The sequence below is a fragment of the Onychostoma macrolepis genome, chromosome 24 (assembly GCF_012432095.1).
Source record: "Onychostoma macrolepis isolate SWU-2019 chromosome 24, ASM1243209v1, whole genome shotgun sequence".
Classification (NCBI taxonomy): Eukaryota; Metazoa; Chordata; class Actinopteri; order Cypriniformes; family Cyprinidae; genus Onychostoma; species Onychostoma macrolepis.
Genome location: NC_081178.1, coordinates 9,095,404 through 9,111,882, shown reverse-complemented (window position 1 = coordinate 9,111,882; position 16,479 = coordinate 9,095,404). Strand labels below are relative to the sequence as shown.

The 16,479-nt window shown below is 34.2% G+C and overlaps 1 protein-coding gene across 2 annotated transcripts in view; it reads right to left on the bottom strand.

The window, feature by feature from the left end:
• pld1b (phospholipase D1b) overlaps positions 1-16,479 on the bottom strand; it is a 31,094-nt gene that overhangs the window by 3,742 nt on the left and 10,873 nt on the right. For both annotated transcript variants that reach the window (XM_058765891.1, XM_058765890.1), the window contains exons 2-22: positions 15,870-16,046; positions 12,864-13,030; positions 12,205-12,347; positions 11,273-11,384; positions 11,130-11,195; positions 10,978-11,036; positions 10,798-10,890; positions 10,511-10,663; positions 10,277-10,426; positions 8,760-8,843; positions 7,447-7,528; positions 7,140-7,250; positions 5,682-5,870; positions 4,394-4,610; positions 3,395-3,523; positions 2,955-3,073; positions 2,401-2,514; positions 2,196-2,306; positions 1,931-2,019; positions 1,551-1,664; positions 612-661 (exon numbers count right to left, since the gene is read on the bottom strand). In XM_058765891.1, coding sequence (XP_058621874.1) covers positions 612-661; positions 1,551-1,664; positions 1,931-2,019; positions 2,196-2,306; positions 2,401-2,514; positions 2,955-3,073; positions 3,395-3,523; positions 4,394-4,610; positions 5,682-5,870; positions 7,140-7,250; positions 7,447-7,528; positions 8,760-8,843; positions 10,277-10,426; positions 10,511-10,663; positions 10,798-10,890; positions 10,978-11,036; positions 11,130-11,195; positions 11,273-11,384; positions 12,205-12,347; positions 12,864-13,030; positions 15,870-16,014 — 2,497 coding nt within the window. In that variant the 5' untranslated portion in view covers positions 16,015-16,046. The remainder of the gene's footprint in view (positions 1-611; positions 662-1,550; positions 1,665-1,930; positions 2,020-2,195; positions 2,307-2,400; positions 2,515-2,954; positions 3,074-3,394; positions 3,524-4,393; positions 4,611-5,681; positions 5,871-7,139; positions 7,251-7,446; positions 7,529-8,759; positions 8,844-10,276; positions 10,427-10,510; positions 10,664-10,797; positions 10,891-10,977; positions 11,037-11,129; positions 11,196-11,272; positions 11,385-12,204; positions 12,348-12,863; positions 13,031-15,869; positions 16,047-16,479) is intronic.

Here is a 16,479-nt window from a genome sequence, read left to right as displayed (position 1 = left end):
CACACACACACACACACTGCATACTTCTCCACAAGGTCTTTCACAACTAACCACTATGATTTTGTCTTTTACTATAAATTAAAAACCACAAGAGGGCACTGTTGTGTTTTAAAGTTCTGAAGGCTACTTTTAAGATCTAGTATTTTGCATTAAGAGATGTGAGATCAGAATAAGTCACTTCACGGGTTAGTGCAGTTGACGCTTATGTAAGCTACAACTGCAGCAAACTTGTTTGAGAATATAAGATGTAATGATCTATTATTGTCCATTACTGTGCAGTTTTTGGGATGAGAAGACTAAAGGCTTTATAGGTAAACGGTTAGCACTTCAGGAAATACTTGTTTTCTTGTTCTTGTCTGTTTGAGCCTCTCCTTTGACACTGAAACTCATCAAATAAAATCAACCAAGCCATGAATTTTTCAAAACGGTGGATACAGAAAACCACATAGGTCTTTGAGTGCCTGCGCTGCATGGGTCAACCACAGAAACTTCACAGAAACATCATCAAGAACATCTGGTTAGTGTACGAGCCAGATCTTCTGAAGAATTTCAGACACACCCTTCACAGATTAAACATTTATGGGTATTTATTTATATATCTCTGTACTCACTTTCTTTCTTCAACTGAGAGATAATGGAGCAGTCTCCTCTAATCATGGTCCTGCATTAAAAAAGCCACAATAAATTTAGAAAAAACATTAGCAAACAAATCACTCCAATGAAACATAACATTAAAGATAAATCTTTAATGCAGCAGAATAATATTTTAACTTTGATAGGTAGATGTAAGTAATGTTCTGTCTTCAATACCAGCGACACTCTATCAAAACATTTGCAGCATTCTGTGGTCAATTACCACAAATAAAAAATAACTGCTTCAGTAAAGCACTTACAGTACAGTGGAGGTCAAACACATTCTTTAAACAATGGAAGATTAAAACACTATCTGCCACAAGTACAGCATACATGTAGTATAGTTCCAAAATAAGAATTATAAGACTTTTAATAGCACTGTCAATGTATTTTCTGTGGTAATTGGCTTTATGCAAAAAAGATGGACTAACTGAAGACGGAATATTCCTTTCAATTATCAGATCATTTACACCTACATTATTTTATAATTTATTACTGTTATGGCATAGCTTAATTTTCAGAAGCCACTATTCCAGTCTTCAGTGTCACATGATCCATCAGAAATCATTCTAATATGCTGTTTTGGCACTCAAGAAAAATATTTTTTAATACTAGTAATGTTGTAAACAGTTGTTCTGCTTAAAGGGATAGTTCACCCAAAAATGGAAATTCTGTCATTAATTAATTGTTTTTATTAATTAACTTTAATTTTGCTTTTCTTTTTTGGAAACCATGATCTTTTTTTTCATGATTCTTGATGAATATAAAGTTCAAATTTTTTTGTGACAAATTTATTTACTGTCACTTTAGATCAATTTATGCATCCTTTACAGAATGAAGTTTAAACAGTAGTATATATACACTAAGGAAATTTCTTTCTACTCAATACCAGGATCCTATTTTTTTTTTAGTGTTACCTGTAATTGAAGTGCATGACTGCCTGTATGGCACTGCCTCCTCCAGTGTTGATGTCCCCCTCAAACCCAGGAAGCAGTGGTGTGACCACATACACGCGGTACTTTTTACCATCCCTGTGAACCACGCAGAAAGGACATGACATTACTTTAGAGCAAGAGAGATTAATATCAAAGACAGTTTGTGGAAGTACGGCCTTACACAGTCTATCTATTCATGCCTGGCTATTGTTTTACCAATAAAGAATACCTGTTTGTCTTTAGACTCTGTCTTATTGATTTACAAGTGTTTCATTAAAGAAGTTGTGCGCCTTTGTGTGTCAGAGATTTGTTTAATTGGCTGGAGACTGGACAAAAGACGCAACTTATTGAACGCAGCTCACCGATATGCTTTTATGATCCTCTTGGCAATGGCATCTCCGATTTTATTGTGAACGACTTTGTTGTCTGAGCAGCTTATGAAGAACTGGTTCTGAAAGAGGAAACACAACCCATTAGCCCAATGATAGGACATCCTGTATATTCTATAGACATAAAAGCCACAGTCTCTGTGATTAGCAACCAAAGCATCAACAGTGAGGCTTTAAGACAGAAGACGGAATATGAACATATTTAGAGAACTGAGTATATGTCCTTTGTGCCACACACCTCTATGTAAACATAGTGCTTGCTGTTTTCAATTGCATTGACGTAAGCCGTATGAATCGACTCCTCGTGGTATTTTATACCTGCTGACCAGTCCGAGGCGGATCGTAACACCTAATTAAAGAGAGAATTTGTATTATGAAAGCTGTATGTGGTATTTGTCTGTAGAAGACCTGATGGGAATATTGATGTTTACATAAAATTGTACCTGGACATTAGTCTGGGTGCAGCCAGGGACCTGATACTTGATATCATTCGCAGTAGTGTGAGATTTAGGAAGGAGGTATGGGTATGACAGGGATCTGTATTTGGGCTTCATGATCTGAAACAAGGTGGCAATGCAAGTATAAACATTTATTCAAAGCCATGTTTATGATATTAGTCAACAGCAGGGGGGGGACATGAAATACTTTTGGGAAGTTGAAATGTCTTGTGGCGTGACATGTTATACATTATTCAAAACTATTCAAACTAATTCCATTTTAATTAAGGTCTGCAAGGTTTAGCAAATGTTATTAAAGAGACATATTTGTACTTTCAAAATGAATTTCTTACACTGCAGGACCATTGGAAATGACATGACCAGTCAAAAAAAAAATCTATAATTTTCTTTGACATTCATATTAATTTTAACATAAAATCTTGATGTAGATTTAAAAAAATAATCAATGGACATATTACGTGTCCACATAAAAACAGAAAATATTGAGAGACATTCTGAAGACATATTACGCTAAATGATGCCAGTGTTGGCTTTCTCACCTTGGTGAAATTCCAGCGCTGAATGAAGTGCCGGGCAACATCTCTGGCTGCTTTCCCATGAACCACTGAGGCAATGTCATGCCAAGGCATTCTGGGAGTTACGTGCCTGTCAATGAAATCTGCAAAAAGAACAGAACACAGAAAAAAAAATCTTAAATTTAAATGTAAATAATTTGAATCTAAAAAAAATAACATTCTACACAATTTTAAATTTCTAATTGGATTTTAAAGCATGTCAAAATGCTAAAACTGTAACATTTGAATAATGTAATGTTTTTTTTTTATAAATACATAATATGAATACATATAATAAAGCTTTTATATTTATTCATTTTATGTATTGTATTATATTTCTATGAACAAAAATTATTTTAAAACCATTAAATGCTGTTATCAAAAAAAAAAAAAAAAAAATGCAAACTTTAAATGCAATAATTCACCATCAAAAGGTTTATCCAATTGGACCCAGTCCTTATGAACAAAGTTACAGTAATCTTTGCCATGCCAGAACCGTGTGTTTCCCATCAGGCCAATCACGTCTGCTTGCAGATCCTGTGCCGCTTCAGTCTCTGATAAGAGTTGCAGAAAAAATAAAGAAATTCAACAACAAATAAAGACAAAAACCAACAAAAAACGCAACCAAAACCATGCATCAATCCAAAAAACACACTAAAAAGTTTTTGTTTTTTTTAGCAATCCATGCTTTCATACTGTTGAGTTACTGCCACGTCTGTCCAAACTAACACACATGCATGGAATCTGCAAGCCCTTAATACTCTGCATCTTAGTCAGGTCATTTTTGCAGACTCCTCCAGATGAATGTTGAAACACAGCAAACCTCACAGTGCTTTGAAAGGTTGCTCTATTGACCCATAAAATAGCTCTTTACAACAAAACCTTTCAGGATCAGAATTAGGGGCAACCTCTGACAGAGTCCACACCTGAAACGTCTCACCCAAGCCTGACTCTTACTCACCACTTGGGCACAAGCAGGAGGGCATGGACACCCTCAGCTCAATCCATTTAAGAGGGATCAAGTTTTGGTGGCTGCAAATACTGTTAGAATAACCTAAAGAAAATTGGCATCTTTACAACCGAGACAACCCTCTTAAAAAGCGTGGTATGGAAAACGTGAGTGAAAAAGAGAGAATATTTGAACATGAATACAGATTTTTAGACTTAAATATTCATGAGCGTATTTTATAACAACACATTTTAATATCACAAGCCTCAACTAAAACCTTAATGATTCATGTTTTTCTGCACTTATGGTAAACACTGTAAATCATTGCATAAGCTGGTCAGTCATATGAAAGCGCTGCCAGCGGGCATTAGAGAATCAGCCGTGCTGTGTGATAACAGCTGAATGTGGGAGTTCAGGTCAGTAACATGCCACTAGTCTGCATTCGCCAGCACTCCAGAGGCGGAGGCGTACTCACTTTCTTCAGAGCTCTCGACGCTGCTCACGCTGTCTGCAGGAGCCAGCCCGTGTTTCTGCAGGTGCCTGCGGATGCTGAATCGGGTCTTCTTGGTCTTGCCCTGTCCTTTTAGTTTCGGCTGGTCCACTGTGTCAACAGGCAAACTTTTGCCATTAGTGTGCACCGTGCTGGGCCCGTTTGATTGAGAGGCCATAGCAGGAGAGATTTCAGAAGTGTTCTGTGGCACATAGTAGGACATCAAATAAGTATTTTCTATATTTGATTGTGGATTCATAAGTCACAAAAATGGATTTATAATATTTAATGCCTAAACAAAACAGGAAATTCAAGTATGTTGTTATTTTTAACAACAATTACAAAAAAAAACTATTAAAATTTGTTTTGGGTATTTAAAATAAATTTCTATATAAATATTAGTTGAAAAACACACATATATATTATATATACATATACATATATATATATACACACACACACACACTAAATAAATAATTACATTTATTTATTTATTTTTATTGTTGGTAACTAACTCAAATTAGTTAAAGAGCGAAAATTTAATAAAAAGAAATTAAGAATTTTACAACAAAAGCTAAAGAAAATGTCAAAAACTTCATGAAAATCACCAAAACTTAAATTAAAATTAAAACTGAAAGCTAATTTAAAATATTAAAGGGATAGTTCATTAAACTGTAATTTTATGAAGCTACTAGGATACTTTTTGTGTGCAAAGAAAACAAAAATAATGACTCCATTCAACAATTTCTTCTCTTCTGTGTCGCGCGTTCATGACAATACCACAACGCATGCGTGTGCATTCATTTGCTTGCAAACAAGCAGCAGCGCATCCGGGTTCTAGCAGCACCACGCACCTGCATCATGGTATTCTTGATAATGGCGGCGGACAGTGACGTGGAAGAGAAGAATTGTTGAATAAATTTGTTATTTTTGTTTTGTGTACTTTGAAAAAGTATTCTCGTAGCTTTATAAAATTAAGGTTGAGCCACTGATATCACATGGACTGTTTCAACAATGTCCTTACTACCTTTCTGGGACTTGAACATTTCAGTTGCATTGCTGTCTATGCAGGGTCAGAAAGCTCTCAGATTTCATCTGAAATATTTGTGTTCCGAAGATGAACAAAGGTCTTACAGGTTTGGAATGACATGAGAATGAGTAATTAATGACAGAATTTTCATTTTTGGGTGAACTGTCCCTTTAATAAATACTATGATAGTATATAAATCATACAAAACAACACTGCCAGTATAAAATATGAGATTTCCCAAACCTCTGCAGACACAAGAAGAGTCCTGGTCACACTTCCTATGTCAGTCAGCCGATGCTCCACATCATCCCAGCGTCCGTACGCCAAGTCAATACCTCCCACAAAAGCCACCGATTGGTCAATCACTACAATCTTCTCATGATGCGCCCACAGGTACACGGAAGAGGAGACATGGTCAGGATGCCTCATTACCTGAGAAAAGAAATTTGTTAGCACTCTTTGATGTAGCACAGTGGTTAAAGATTGCAAAACTGCAAAACAAAAAACAAAAACACAAGTCAACATAGTTGGCCACAGTCAAGAAAACTTTAAGTCCATTTGCAGATCAGTCAGACTTAAACTTGTTAGAGTATGTGCCAGATGTCCAATTTGTGAACAAATGACTTATGAAGAAGTACTTTTTAATGAGTCAGTCAATAGAATTTATTACACAGCTTTGAAACAGTCAGTGATTTCTTACTGACCTCCCAAATGATACCCTCGTTGAATTGAGTCATTTTCAAATTACTGTATGTCTGATTCAAAATAAACTAGGGACCATTACTGTGATGGTTACTTTAGGTTTGAGTTACATTAGCACAAGTTGTAGACAGTGTTGGGCAGTAACTACTTACTAGTAACTAGTTACAGTAATAATATTACTTTTAGCAGTAACTAGTAGTGTAACTAATTAGAAATAAGATTTGGTTACACTTTATTTTAAGGTGTCCTTGTTACAGTGTGATTAAACATTTAGGTACTCAGTAATATTAATTGACTACATGTTCTTACTATATGATTAGGGTTTGGCTTGGGTTACTTGCATGTAATTATGCATAATTAATTGTTATTATAATAGTAAGCACATGTAACGTGTAACAAAGACACCTTAAGATTAAATGTTACCCAAGATTTCAGTAATAAAATTACAGTTACCATCCATAAAACAGCTCGTTACTTATTTACTTATGATGCATAAACCCCTACTGATTTGAAATCCAAATTCCAATAATTTCTAGATTTATAAATTAAAAAATTACATTTTTGGAGTAACGAGCCTAACACTGGTTGTAGATATGACAATGTGTAACTTAAAACACATGTTCACAACAGAGATTTGTGATAAATTATTAATGGCATTCTAAAAAAAAAAAAAAGTAAATATTTTACTTCCATATTATTGATAATTATTGGCATTTGAGGTCCAATTGTACTTTTTTTTTTTTCAAACAGGAAGTATTCTTACAGAATTATAGTTACAGAGCAATAGCGTCAGATTGGAGCTAATTTATATGAAAAACTTGTTTATATAACTTTAAAATCTTTGTGGTTACATTTTCAAGCAATTCTGTAATTTGTCAACTCAAAAAATGGCTCCTAAAGGTTTTATTTCAGTAGGTATTAGCTCTGCATTCATTGATGACTTGTTCATATTCACAGCTTCATGTGGGCTGATTCATGAACTGACTATTTTCATCTCACCTTGATATTTGGGTGAAGTTGTAGTAGTGTCCGTTTGCTGTATTCGCTGTTTATGCCGAGAGCCAATTCCACCTCCTTGTACAACATCACAAAGATCCGCACACCTTTTTGCTGCAAGAACAAACAGTTCTTGATAATCAGTACAGCAAATCCGCCAGTCAATATTAATATATCACCAGGAAAACAGAAAACACCCTGGAGTGTAAATTATTACATGAGAACACTGAATGGGAAGGTTTTATTGCTGGTGCAGTAAAGTCACAGATGGATAGCAGTTTCATCACAGCTACGTGTTGGATTAACTCACTGCTTGCCGTTTCAAAATGGAATCGAGTCTCCAGCGGTTGCCCTCGACGACAGGCCTCTTGAGGAAGATCTCAGGGCTCAGCCTACCGTGACACAAAGAGGTGACCTCCATCAGCAGGGGAAGCATTTGTAACATCAAATATGCATCAACGTCTAGTCTCACATCTCACTATCGTCTACATAAATTCAAATGTATTAAGCTAGGGGAAAAAAGTGCACACACACACACACTCGAATCTCACACTTGCAGGATGTCTGCTGTGATGACTGAGTGATGCTGTAACACAGCACCAGGCATCTGTCTGATGAAGGTAACGGATCCGTTTGGCCATTGCTCCCAGCTGGAGGTGCCCTCTGAGAGGGTGCATACAAAGTATACAACTATCTTTCTTTCCCTCTCTTTCTTTCTACTACCTTCCTTTGGGCTTTTCTCAGTTCATGACCTAATTGTTATGACAGGACAAAGCAATAAGCAATACATCTCTTCCATCCGAGTTTTTGCGAACGTGACAAGTAACAGTATACTATGAAAGTGATTTTTTTTTTTCTATTTTCAAGGTTCTCAAACTTTGGAACAATAAACTTTTGCAGTCATACATCGTTACTGGATAAAGATATTTTTAAAATAAAATAAAATAACAAAAAATATAATTAATAAAAGGATATATTATTTTTTAAATCTATATGAAATAAAATAAATTGTGTTAAATTAATACAAAATAAAAAATATAAAACGAAAACAAAATAAATGAATAAATTCAATAACTTAAATTTGTTAATTATTTTAATTATATTTTAATACAATTATATTTTAAATATATTAACAATTACAAATAAAAAAAAAAAAAAAATTAAAATAAATAAACAGTAAAAGGAGTTTAATATTATATTATATTATTTTAGTAGAGAAATGACTTTTTAAGATGTAATTACTTTCAATTATTTTTCCATAGCTCTGCAGGTTGCTCATCATTTTCATTTTTAAATTGTGCTCCACGTGCACATAGTATTGAATATTTGAATATATAAAACACATCTGTTGTGTGAGGACTGGTAAGGACACTGATATCCTTAAGTCAGTATATCCAGTATGGTCTCTGTTCTGTTTCCAAGAAACCCTTTAAGAAATGAACTCAATATCCTGTTGCATTCCTAGAACTGAGCAAGGTTATTGATTTTCTCAGGGTTTAGGGGAAGTTTTATTGTGGATATATTAACCGATGCAGTTTATCTAATCTGTGCATTACTTCTAAAATAAATCAATAGTACCCAAAGGAAAGCTAAATGTATGGGAGTCGTTTTATTTCAACATACCACCAGTCGGTGATAAAGATCTCCTCCTCTGCCTCCTCCAGTGCATTCGCCACGTCCTCCATGTACTGCTTCCCATTCACATACCTGAAACACACACCCAGCCAGTCAAATCAATGGGTAAGGCTGATAGTCTCAAGCTCACACTCTCGCTGTTTCTCAAACTTAATTACATAATTTTCATTATTCAGAGAACAAGTACACTAATAGGGCTTAATGCTGCAACAATGAACAACAAATCATCTGCCCAGGCCAGCAGCGAAGCTGCGCCCTAGATACTATCTCACTCCTCCACGGGGTCAAAAGAGGATGGAGTCTATGGTTACACTTTCCCTCTCTTTCTCTCAAGTTACTCCTGCGAAACAGACTTCACCCGAAGACACAGCGGCAGACGGCTGAAGCTTTCACATGTTTATCTGTTCTGGGAAACCTTTGAGACCTGCTTCTGCTAGATGCGTTATTGATTTTCTCTGCATGGTTTTGAAACGTATTACTGTAGCTGAAAACAAATAATAACATAATCAGTGCAATAATATAATACAATACACTAGCTGATACAATTTAATTTAAAACTGAAGCTAAAAGTTAGCTTGGGTAAACTCAAATTATAATTTTTTTCAAAAAAATAATATAATCAGTGATATGATATAGCATAATATCATATAACAATGCAATAACTACTATATTATAATAAAATATAAAACTGAAGCTAAAAGTTACAATTTGTTCAGAAAATAGTAATTATTATTATTATTAAATGTAATTTAATATAATAATGTAATGTAATCAGTAATATAATATAATATAATAGTAAACACAAATTATAATAAAATTATAATTTCAAGAAATAATAATAATAATAATCATTAATATAATACAACATAATGGCTAATAAATTATAATTTAATATAAAACTAAAGCTAAAAGTAAACTCGAATTATCCTTTTTTCAATGAATAAATAATAATAATCATTAATATGACACACACACACACACACATATATACATATATATTATATATATAAAATTTAATAATGAAGGTTTAATCATTTAAGTTTAAGTAAACTAAAGCTTTTAATAAGCTATTAGTTAGCTTAAGTGTGCTTTGTAAACCCAAAATATCATTTTTTCAATGAATCAATAATAATAATAATAATAATAATAATAATCAGTAATATAACAAAATATAACATTTAACACAACACAATTTAATACAAAAAACTTAGGTAAAAGTTTTAATCATTTAAGTTTAACAAGCTAAAACTTAGCTTTAGTGGGCTTCAAATTTATTTTCCTTCATTAAATAAATAATAATATATAATACGAAAGCTAAATGCTAGCTAGTATTTGACATTTTCTGAAGAAAATGTGAGTGGTTCCTGCCCGTGTAAAAGGTTTAGTGGGATGTTGCAAGGGTGTTGCTAGGTGGTTGCTTATTGGCCCAAGTCAAAAGTACCCACCCCAAAGCATTTATGGTATGAACTTTTTATGACTGGATGAATGCAAAAAGCTATATTTACCATTTAGATGGGATATTCTTCTGTTCATTGGCGAAGGATCCAAAGCGGTGATCCTTAAAGAAATTGCTGCCATACTTGCGCACAAATTCATCGACGGCCTGCCCCCACCAGCGGGCGTGACGGTAACTCGTGAACTTCAGCACCAGAGCCCTTTAAAAAGCAAAAAGCTCTTTCACTTTATCAAAAAAAAAGTCAACATTCTGCCTCAATGACCATGTGTGATCAATGACACACCTGGACAGACTGTCTATGCGGACACCATGCTTTGTCTCAGTGTCTTTAGTGTCCATTTTGATGCCGAACGCCTTATCCACTAGCAGGACGAATGAGATGGCACCTGAGTCTGGCTTCATGAGGACTAGGAAAGAGTCCTTCACCACCATCCACCTGTAAAACCAACAGTAAAAAAAAAAAAAAAAAAAAAGGTCTTTACTTGAAAATCATCTTGCTGTATTTTAAAGGAGGGTAAGTTGCATGGTGATTGTTTTGTATAATTTGAATATGAATGACACCAAACTGACCGTTTAGACCAGCGGTAACACATTTTGCTGTGGCCACAGCAGTTCAGTCCAGGAATACGGTGACCCCCTGACCTTTTGAGAACCATGCCCTCCCTGGCAAGGAAACAGGGTCACAAAATGTCACAAAATGCAATTATATATCTATAAATGATTATTAGCCAATAAATGAAGAGTTCTTACAAGCCTTTTGGTCCCAAATCATGAATGAAGGACAGCTGACTCACTTCAATGAATTCCATCTATGGCACAAAACAGAACAGGTTGTTAATGCATGTAATTCAAGAAATAACATACGAACTGAAATATTGTACATAATCCAAATATACACATACTGTTGCATGGTAGTTTCTGTACATTGGCATTTTAAGCAGCTTATTCAAGTAGTCTTCAAGTTGTCTCTGTAAAGGAAATTACACTAGTCAGACACCAAACATATGATGCTGTCAGCAGTGTATCAGTGAAACAGGAAACTGACTTTTCGACTAGACACTTGCTCTTCTCTGGCCAGTTCTTCGCCTCCTCCCCGGGGTAGACTTGGTATGTTCCGTTCAAGGTTCCTGTTTATAGTGTGCCTCCTCTCCGCGTGACTATTGACCAAACGAAAAAAAAAGATGGCAAAGACAGAGGAAGAGATCTTAAGATTGCCACAAGACAGCAAATGCAGCAAGAATGCTTTAAATTGATTAAAAGTGACAGTAAAGACATTTATAAAGTTACAACATACTTCTATATCCAATAAATGCTGCTGAACATTGTTAATAATAAGAAATGTGTCTTGAGCACGAAATCAGCTTATTAGAATGATTTCTGAAGGATCATGTGAGACTGAAGACTATAGTAATTGCTGCTGAAAATTCAGCTTTGCCGTCACAGGAATCAATTACAGTTAAAATATATATATATATATATATATATATATATATATATATATATATATATATATATATATATATATATTTATTTATTTATTTTAAATCGTAATAATGTTTTACAATATCACTGTTTTTATTACTGTATTTTTATCAAATAAAAGCAACCTTGGTGAGCATAAGAGACTGAAAAAATAAATAAATAAAATAAGGTTACACTTTATTTTAAGGTATCCTTGTTACAGTGTAGTTATACAGTATATTTAAAGTACTGAGTAATATTAATTAACTACATGTACTTACTATATGGTTAGAGTTAGGATTAGGGTTTGGTTTAGGGTTACTTGCATGTTATTATGCATAATTTATTGTTTATATAAAAGTAAGTACATGTAAAATGTTTAACAAGGACACCTAAAAATAAAGTGTTACCAAAAATAAATTAAAATCTTAGACTTCAGACTTTTTAAAGTAGAGTACATGTAAAAAAAATTCTAATATAATATAAATTTACATCATTTAAATTAATATTAGTCACCTGCGGGATGGCAGTGGAATTCTGAGGAAGGTCTTGTAGGTGCGTAGTTCCCTGTGAAGCTCCATAAAATGTTTCTCCTTCCTTTTTATCAACCAGGTGAAGTTTCCGTGTCTCATCTCTATCTTAAACACTGCAGGAAGCACCTGGATACATGAACAGTCAAGAGAAAAAGGGATAAATAAAATCAATTCTTTTATGATTTACTCACCCTCATGTCGTTCAAAACTGTATGCTGTTTTCTGAACAACACAAAAGTAGAATTGGAAAAAAAACAACAACAACAAACATGTAAAACTGATGGTGCTTTTATTGTGTCTTTTTGGACCTTGACAGATGGTCACCATGGTCATTGTAAAGTAAAAATAAAATAAAATAAAATAAACAACAGTTGGGTTTAATATTTCAACTATTTAAACATTTAATAAACTATTTCCAAAAACGAGGGATGAGTCTTCATTAGATTCATTAACAGATCCTTTTGCCATTATTCTTCTGAAAAACTATTTTGCATGTGCTAAGTATTTTTGTGTATAGTGTCCAAATCTCCAGGGCAACATGTAAATTGTCTTAGCAACCTCTAAATCTCCCGGGCAACAAATATACCTCCTCAGCCCACATACTAACACTTCATGAAGGGGAACGGGAGTGGGAGATCTCACCTTAGAGACGCTTCTCTGGGAGGTGATGTTGAAGCGATCCTGTGCAGAAGTGAAGCGTTCCACCTCCAGGATTTTGGCGGTGATGGGAAACGCAGTAAGAAATACACGCGCATCAGTCTCTTTAAAGCCTATTGTTTTATACACAGCTGAGAAGGGGATGCGGTTTTCTGTGGAAAAAATATTTCAAATTAATTTCTGACAGTTATATGTACACTGCTGTTCAAAAGTTTGGGGTTGGTAAGACTTTTGTTTTGTTTTTGAAAGCTGCCTCTTATGCCCATAAGGGCTGTGTTTGTGTGTTTTATTCAAAACTACAATGAAAACAGCAATATTGTAAAATATTATTAAAATTAAAATGTATATATATATATATATATATATATATTTGAAAATAGAGTATATTAAAATGTAATTTATTCCTGTGATGCAAAGTTGAATTTTCAGCAGCCAATACTGTGTCTTTAGTGTCACAAGATCCTTCAGAAATCATTCAAATATACGGATTTCTTGTTCAAGAAACATTTCTATTATTATTACTGTTGAAAACAGTTGCGCTGCTTAATATTTTTCTGGAAACCATGATTTTCAGGATTCTTTAATGTATAAAAAGTTCAAAAGAACAGCATTTATTTTAAATGTAATGTCTTATATAAAATTCACTGTTTTATAATTCACTCATTTAATGCACCCTTCCTGAATAAAAGTATTAACCCCTTAACTGTCACTCACAGTTTTGAACATAGATCACACATTTTAAAGTGCACTATCCAAACTATTAATTTTTTATAATTCATGAAAGAAAACATTTTGTAACATGATTTTGATGTACCATTTCCATGGTAATGCAATGTCTGATTTTAAAATGGGTTTCAAAGAACGAATTTTGAGATTTTAAGTTTTCAATTGATATATAATTTCTTATGACTTCTAAAGCGTGACTAAGAAAACTTTCTGTGACAAAGGTCAGAACTCCTGTTATGATGTAGATTTTTCAGTTGCACTCTTGTCATACATTAATCTATTACTTTTCCTACATAATTTTTAACAAAAAAAAAAGTGGTAAAATATCTATTTAGGAGTCTTGGACCTTTCCAACGATATAGAGTTTGTCATGATTAGATTAGGATTTAAGGTAGAGTGGGGGAAAATGCCCCCCTTAACGATTATGTCACTTTTTTTTTTCTTTGGTGAAAAGTTAAATGTGTCCGAAAAAGTTATAGTTTTAGTGACAGTGGCATAAATTATAAACCAAGTATGCAAAATGTCCAGAGTTTTCAAGTTATTAGATTTTTAACAAAAATTGTATTTGTAACAAAGGGGGCGTTTTACCTAGCTGGCTAGCTAATTAGCTACCTGATGCTAACTTGAGGTAATTTTTAAATATAAAATCCAAATATTTTTATTCAATCAACTACTTAAAATACATTTGATGGAAAAACAAAGGATTTGATGTTCAGAACAGAATAACTACAGTAATTTAAAGACAGTTAAGAGGTTAATTTAATTTCTTTAAAAAAAAAAAAAACTAACCCCAAACTTAACCCAAATGGTAGCATATATCAATATAATTTCAATATTAGTTTCAATATTAAATTCAATATTAGTATATATATAGTGCTCAAGCACAGGCATAAAGCTTGCCACAGTGCACTGGCAGAAGTAATGATTATGAATGTGTCAGGAAAAAACAGTAAGGAGACTGCATTAATATTTGAATAATTTGATAAACCAGTGCTTTCTTTGTTCTCGGTTTAAGAGATGAAGTCGGCTACACTGACTCGTCATCTCCGCAGTAGTGATGTCTGCATGTTTCATACGGATTACATAATCTGAGAATTAGTTTTCCATTTGAATTGGTTCATTTCAAAGTAGACATTTCACTCTATATAGATATATTTTTAATGTCTGTAAGGCAAAGATATACACGCAGTTTCACGCTCAAGTTCACAGAAAGCACATCCTGTTAGCTTTCATTATTTTACAAAAGCGTGGTATTGTGAGTGCACACAAATGTACAAAAACATAGAGTGAGTCTTTACAGATTCGAAAGGTGTATAACTCTTATCTGTATGACCAAAAATGAGGAGTATATTAAGAGCAAGTGAGTGCACCGGCACCTCCATCTGTCCTGCAGTGAGCGCGCTAAACTATTCCACACTCCGCACAGACACTTGAACAGCGCACATTTCTCTAGGTTAACATTAGATTGAGCGGCCATGTAAAGTTGCTAATACTTACATATTTCAGATGATAAGCCATATTTGAGGTCGATGAATGATATAAGCGAGCGTTTGGATGTCCTGCCCGATGTACCAGCCATTGATGATCTGTTAGTCACGGACTGCGTGACTTAGTCTGTGGATCTTTATTTATTTTATTTTTTTCTGCGACTAAAACCGGGCGTACACAGTGCAAATTCTGACAATCGGAAGATCGTATGTCCACGCACAGGACACTAGTGAGTTTATCTGAAAATTGTTTGGATGCAGTGATATACGACACGATTTTAAGACCTGCCGAATTCCGAAGCAATCGCGTGAAGTTCCCTGATGCAATGACATCATATAGCGCTCGCTGTTCCTGCCAAAGTTCGGCCAGTCCAGACCTCTCTCTTTTGTTTTCATGAAAGAATTTGAGCAATACTTTTCATTGATCCAATTGTCTAAGAACAAAAAAAGCTTTTAAAAAATGTATCTGTTTGTCTTTTCCTATCTTTAATGACATGCAAGTCTCAAATAGTTTTTTTTCAGTTTGTAGCCTAATGTATTAAACACCGTTTTTCTTTTATTTATTTATTTATTTTCCTTTTATTTCGTTGTCATTGTCTATCATTTTTATTTGTTGATGGTTGTATTACTGTTTGCATACCGTTTCCGCATTAATAAAAAATAAAAATAAAAATAGGTCAGTGAATTTCTATCTTCCTTTTCGTCTTCTGTAGTTTTATATTAATATAGATTCACTAATAAAGATTATTTAGTGATTTTACGCCATTGTTTCTTTTACCTGCACTATTGGGGTCCTGGCCGTCAAACTCCTCTTCCCCATCGCCAATGTCGAGTTCTCGTGTGTCCAAGTTCTCCATGATATCTGTCATATCATTGGCCACCAGATGCAGGGTGCTGACTGTGGGTTCTTGCTGTCGCAGCATGGCTAACAATCGGCCAGCCGGCCAGGGCACTCCTTTAAGACACACAACACTTTGTTTAACAGGAGAAATGAGGAAGCATTAAAACTGTTTGCTTTTTAGAAAAAGACATAAATCCTTCAAACATTCATGGAATGGTGTGAGATATGATTGTTTGAATATTGTCTTCAATAGGGAATGTCAAACAAACGTGTGTGTAAGCATGTGTGTGTCACTTGTTTTTGGATGAGGTGAAATGAGAATTAGAGTAACTCATTCAGACCTAAACATGAGACAAATCTCTGCTGACCATAAAAAGTTGAGAACTAAATTAGGGACAACAGATGGCAGTCTACAACCTACATCCTGTTCTTCTTTCCTTCTAACAGCTCACAAAAAGGTTTGAGATGCATAAAGACGTCACATACAAAACAAAAAAATCCCCTTTTGTCCAGATAAGCTGCATGTCCCACAGAAACATTCATTAAT